The sequence below is a fragment of the Oxyura jamaicensis genome, chromosome 15 (assembly GCF_011077185.1).
Source record: "Oxyura jamaicensis isolate SHBP4307 breed ruddy duck chromosome 15, BPBGC_Ojam_1.0, whole genome shotgun sequence".
Lineage (NCBI taxonomy): Eukaryota > Metazoa > Chordata > Aves > Anseriformes > Anatidae > Oxyura > Oxyura jamaicensis.
The window spans coordinates 8135457-8141596 of NC_048907.1; the positions used below are offsets into that span (position 1 = coordinate 8135457).

Here is a 6140-nt window from a genome sequence, read left to right on the forward strand (position 1 = left end):
ACAGGTCAGACTGCAATCAGCAGGGTGCATATGCTCATCTCTTTCCTTTCCTCTTTGGGATCCTATATTTTGATTTGGGATGCTGGAAAACTGTCCCCATGTCCTGTAATCCAAATAAAAAAAAGCATATTTTTCCCATCCTGACTCAGCTGACTCAAATCCCTATTCCTTTGTCCTTGTGGTGTTTGTCCTGCTGTAGCTCTGCCTATTACTGTCCAATGGAACTGTGAGTGTTCCTGTCTGCAGGGGGAGTGGAGTCCCTAACCCAGAACTTGTCTTTGTAATGGTCCCAGGTGTCTTCTCTTGGTGTTGTAGGTATTCAGTGCTTGGCTGAGATTTGTCCAAAGGCAACAGGAGAGGAAAGATCGCATTGAAGAAGCCACAGAAGTTTATCGTACTGCTCTCATGAGAGAAGGTGTAACTTGGATCTTGAGGTACACTGCTGGCATGAAAGAATTGCGGGGACAGCTCCAAGCACAGCACCAGATGAAGGTGAAAGAGACAAGTGAACACTCAGATATATCTGTATTTGAAGTGTGTGTGTGGGGGGGGTGTGTATAGACCTTGGAGCCCTGTGTCTCAGCTCTTGTTTGGATCTGGCATATGCTTTTACCTCTGGTTCAAAGCAAAACACCTTGTCTTTTTTTTTTTTTTTTCCCAACTGAATGTAGAGCACTCGAGACTTGTGTTGGTAACTGGGAGCCTTTTTAATGAAGCTATTTCAAAACTGGCCAAATCCTGCCATAGACAATGAGAGCTGGTATGGCTCTCAGGTCATCAGAAACAGCAGTTCCTTTCTGTGGTGGTGTTCACCCTAGGTAGTGTGGTGTTACTGTCTACTCAACCATTAGATGCTCTGCTATTCTTTGTGTTGACAGGCAGCCTACAATCTTCACCAGACAGTCTATCGTTGTGCAATGCTCTGGAAACAGAAAGTTCTCTACAAGAAATTAAATAAGCCTTGTTCTTTTGTGTCACCTCTGAAAAAGCAAGTGACATTTAAAATACCTGATGTTAGCCTTGAGACAAGGGGACGTTCAGCAGAGGAAAAGCCATGGCCTTCAAAATGCAATGATCTACCATTTCACTTTGCTGGTGGTGATTCAATTTTCAGTGAGCTGTAAGTTTAAAATTTCAGTCTTTCCTGCATTCCTCTGATGTATATATATGTAGTCCATAGCATACACTTTGTATCCATCTATCTATATATTTACGTGTCCATAGCCATGTCTCGGAGCCCTGTGTCTCAGCTCCTGTTTGGATCTGACATATGCTTTTGTTTATGGTTCAGAGCCAAACACCCTGTCCTTTAGTTCAGCTGAGACTATATATAGGTAGATAAAGACCTCAGGCTTGTTTTTTTATTTCCAAGTTTTCACAGTGATGATCATTAGTTCCATGCATATTCCCTTTCTCTTATGCTTCATAAAATGTCTGGCTTTGCTGAGTTATGCAAGAGCTGCCACATAATGTATATATTGGCCATCAAATAATGAAAGAATTTGTGACTTTCACTTCCATGCTGGTGATGAGTAGAATCTGCTCAGCTATATACTTTTCTCCAGGAGTTTCTCAATATGCAGCTATGAATTTGTAGAGTATTGGTCATTTGTCATGGGATCTGTTACACAGAGAAACACTTGAAAGATGTGTGGTGGTGGGATTTTATACCATTATGAGAGCTTGTCTTGCCCAACTGACTTAGAGCTGTCAGTGAAATTCTTCTTTTTTCACCAAAGTAATGATGAAATGATAAAGATCAAGATTCTGGCAATGTAGAAACAAGGCTTTGTTCTTGACTTCTTCTTTTCCCTGGGAAAACTATTCCTTAAAAAGAAAAAAAAATATCCTTGATCATGGGGCAAATCCAAGGAAGAGTCTTCCATGAATGTTTAGAGCCTAGGCCAGGAGCCTTATGGGCTATAAGGTAGACATTTCACATTTCTTTAAGCCAACATATGCTGCCAAAACTAGTTCTGCCCCTTCCACCAATCCTTGTGTACGCACAGTCATGCATACAGTGAACCATCTGGCAGCATTGATACAAGTTGAAATCTAATCTTTAAAAGTTATTGCATGCAAGGGCAATGTTGCAGGGTGGGGTAGAATGACAGGAAAAAAAGTGCTTCTTCAGCTGCAGTGCCACCTTATACCAATTTAAAAGAATTATAAATCTATGTCATTACTGGTTCTGTTTGTTCTTTTCAGGAAGGCTGTGCGACAGGCAAGATTACCACCACAAAGACCTGACTTCCTTCTGGAATCTCTAGAAAGCAAGGAACTGCTGGGAACTCCTTTGAGGTAGAGAATCTGTTTTTAACAGTACTGCTGGTGGTTTAGGAAGCCAGCTAACTCTCCACAAGACAGTACCTTATTATTTCAGTGTGCAAGGGAACAGCAAGATTCTTCCTTTATGATTTTTTTTTCCTCACCGACTGTGAAGTATAAAACTAGTAAGTTGAAATGTACAGGTGCCTTCCTTTTCCCTTAACAGATCAGGGACACCTTTTCAGCAAACAGATGGGAACAAATGTTCTTCTCAGACTGGGAACTTAATGCCAGCAACTGAAACAGAAGAAAGCACCTGTAAATGGCTTTCTCAGATGGGCAGTCCCACTCATTCCAACTCATCTCTGACACGCACTGCTCTTCCATCTGTACCATTGTGGACACGTGATGTGCACCGTGCTGTTCAGAAGCCAGAGCTACAGTCCCCTTCCTTATTTATGCCCCAAGAGAAAGCTGGATCAGAAATGGTGAGTGTATTGCTGAAGGAAAAACTAGTGTGTTTACTGCGCTCCTGTCAGCCCACATGCTGTTTATTGCTGTTTGTTCGTATGACTCCTCAGAACTGCTCATCCAGCTGTTGAGCTATTTTATTTCTTGTACCAGTTAGAAGTTGATTAAATGAACTGTTTCTGCATGCTCAAGATTTTTTTTCCAACAGTCTAAAGCAATGTTTCGCTTGCTGGCCAACCGTATGTTTTGTACTGTAATTCATGCCTTTTTAATGGTCTTGTGTCCTTCCCAGTAGGATGCTCCTCCTAGAAAATGACTTGAGAGTGCAGCTCCTTCTACAAGTTCAGAGCAGTTACAGTTTGTCAACCAGATTATAGGGATGTTAGAGTAACACAGTTTAGGAGCCTTAACTAAATAGGAGCCTTAACTAAAGCTGAGAGTCTCAAAAACTGAAATTCACTTCACCTGCACGTTGGTGCTTGCATTTTAAACTCTTCTGTTCCATGCAGAAAGGGAGGTGTTATTCTAGATGAAATATCTTCCTGCTAGAAAGGAAAGAGCTCATTTCTTGAAAAATCACAGAAGTAGCAGTGCTTGTGAGAGACGCTCTGCAACTACAGGTGATGTCTCAGTGTGAGTGAGCAGGGCTTAGTAGCTTGGGTCAGGTGCTCCTTTGAGGAACAAAATATCATTCTGATTTGCAGAGAGGAGGTCAGCCCATGCATGGTCACACAGGAACTCATTCCCAAGGCTGTCAACAGAGAGAAGAGTTGGAGAAGTTGCAACCAAACTTAAAGTCACAGTTGCTGTCAACTGAAGACTTAGTTGGAAAACAGAGTAACCAAAATGCAGGTAGGTAGTCAGCTGTAAGCTGCAGCAGTTACATGCCCTCCTCCAGTATATGCAAGGATGCAAGTCAACTCCCATAAACACAGGAGAGACAAGGCATTCTTGTATGCTTACATAAGGAGGTGAAGAATCAGTCATTTATTTTGGATTGGCAATACAGTTGTGTGGACTCTGAGGCAGGGGACTAAAGCCCTGTTTTGGGGATTGAAGGATCGGAACTAGTAGGGCTCAGGATTTTAACAATGCTATTCTCTAGTGCTGCGGCATTCATGTACATGTGGCAAAAATATGGAGCTGAACTCTTGGGGAAGGAAAAATTCACCCAGTACTGTAATTGCTGGGAAAACTTAGAGGGGATTGATGATGTCTGAGCATCCCTCTATGCTGTATCTTCCAGGATGCAAAGGGCATGAAAGTTTTTCATGAGGCCAGACTTACAGAGCAGATGTGAAACAGTAAATTGTAAACACCATTTGCAGTTCTAAACCATTGACTAGAGCATATCTCATCTTGGGTGTGTTTAAAATGGAGTCTTGAAAACCTGCAATGATGTCAGGACTCCGTCTCTCTCACTATACCTGATCTATTGCGTGAACAGGTTGGTATCACGTGGTGACAGAATGGGAAAAGAACTCAAGAGGGTTCCATATTTCCTGCCTACTAACCTGACTTTCGCTGATAAGAAGAAACAGAGTAAGTTTACTTTCCTTGCTTGTGCTTTTTATCTTCTGTTCAGCTGAATGGGAAGAAAGTAGGGAGCACAGTTCCAAAGAAGAAACGTTCCAGAGAAAGCTGGAAGCAGAGCTCCAACACATCCAACAGCTAATGCAGTACTACTTCAGCAGGAAGCAAGAACTCAAGTATGTTACTATGTCCCTATAGCCAGCCTTTCTTCATGCTGTTCACACAATATTGCACTTTGTGTGAATTCTTTGTACTTTGAAAAATGTTCTTTTTCACAGCAGAACTGTGAATTAGATGAAGAATTCTGTCCTTTTAATAGTTCACTCCAGGTGAGAGAGAGGGTACATGCAGAACTTGTGTAATCAGCAACTGGTTTAATTATACCTTTGGTGGCTACTGGAGAAACCTTGACAGGAGTGTCACTGGGCATAGTCTGAAGGCAATGCAAATGTATTTGGCAGAGCAGCTGAAATTTACCTTTCAGCTCTTTTACCATGAGGGGTGAAGACAGCGTTTTTAACTGTCAGTTCAAAAAAAAAAAAAAAAAAGTGGTTAGGGTTTGATAACAGATTACTTCTCCAGTAGGACAACAAATTTACAAAAATGTTTGAAAGAGAATGGTACTTGAAGGGTTCTAACTGTCAAGAGTAGGATGTGAAGACAAGGGCTTTCATACAGATTTTTACTTTTCAGCATCCTTTTCTCCCTTTTTAGACTTGACTCACTGGTTTGAAACAAACAAAAAAAGTGTCTTACTGCAAGCATCAGTAGCACGTCTAAGTTGGCTTACACTGTTGAGCTCCTAATTCGGATATGAATCCTTCTAATCCCTTTTATCAGGTCCTGTCAACAGCAGGCACGGATTCTATATAAGTGGCTAGAAATGAGCACACAATTAGAGGACCAAGCCAGTGTACAAAAAGTTCAAGAAGAATTGTATCAGGTGGGTAAACAGCAAACAAATTCAAGTTACTTAAGTGATTATTACTATGCTATGTGCTTAGCCTGAAGTGTGGTGGTATTTGTGGGAAATCAGTGGTAAGGTATTAGCAAAATCAAGAGAAGAGAAACTTGTAATCAGAAGTGGGCTGTCAAGAGGAACAAAGACTGTTTGTAGGAGCATCTTCCTACTTGATCAGATAGGTAGCTGCAGCTCCAGAAGATTTGCTTCAAGCTACGTAGGCAGCTTAATTAATTTGTCTTAAAACTTTCTGTGGACTCTCAGATCAGTGTAATGAAACTACAGTGACTGCATCTGTACTGCTGTCAGGTCCCAAGTTCATACAGGTGTGTGTGTGTGTACTGCACTTAGACCTCTAAAGTGACTGGGCTTAACTGGTTATGAGTGATGCAATCCTGTTACTTTGTGTTTTTTAATAAGGATAACATAATGGCTTCCTCAGTCAAAGAGACTAAACAGTACCTTGTACAAACACCTTATGCAGTCTTCTTTACATTCAGTTGGAGTTGAGGATCAACACTCTCACCAAAGCACAACAAGAAGAGAGACAGCACGTGCAGAGCCTGGTTGCCCGCCTGCATGACATTCGGATTGCTCTGGATATGTAATTCACATGAACCAGTCCTCCAACTCATGGGTAGGAATGTCTTCAGTTCTTGCCCCTTTCATAGCAGGGGGGTATGGAAGAGATGTATACATTCTCTTAGCCCATGTATGGTATTTTTATTTTATAAATTAACTTAAATACTCTTGCTTGTTTTATTTTGATGATAGCTTGTTTTTTAAAAAAACAAACAAACAAAAACAAACAGATCAGGAGCTAATCATACCTCATGCTGCACTCAATACCTAGTTTAGGTTACCCTGACATTTCAGAAAGATAAGCAACACAGATAAGACTCTTTAT

General features: G+C 41.2%; 1 protein-coding gene across 1 annotated transcript in view; it reads left to right on the top strand.

Annotated features, from left to right (window-relative positions):
- Positions 1-6057, top strand: part of SFI1 (SFI1 centrin binding protein) — a 29205-nt gene extending 23148 nt beyond the window's left edge. The window contains 8 exon segments of the mRNA XM_035340260.1: positions 232-492; positions 879-1120; positions 2209-2301; positions 2495-2756; positions 3444-3591; positions 4325-4448; positions 5113-5215; positions 5734-6057. Coding sequence (XP_035196151.1) covers positions 232-492; positions 879-1120; positions 2209-2301; positions 2495-2756; positions 3444-3591; positions 4325-4448; positions 5113-5215; positions 5734-5841 — 1341 coding nt within the window. The 3' untranslated portion in view covers positions 5842-6057.
- Positions 6058-6140: the final 83 nt, after the last annotated feature.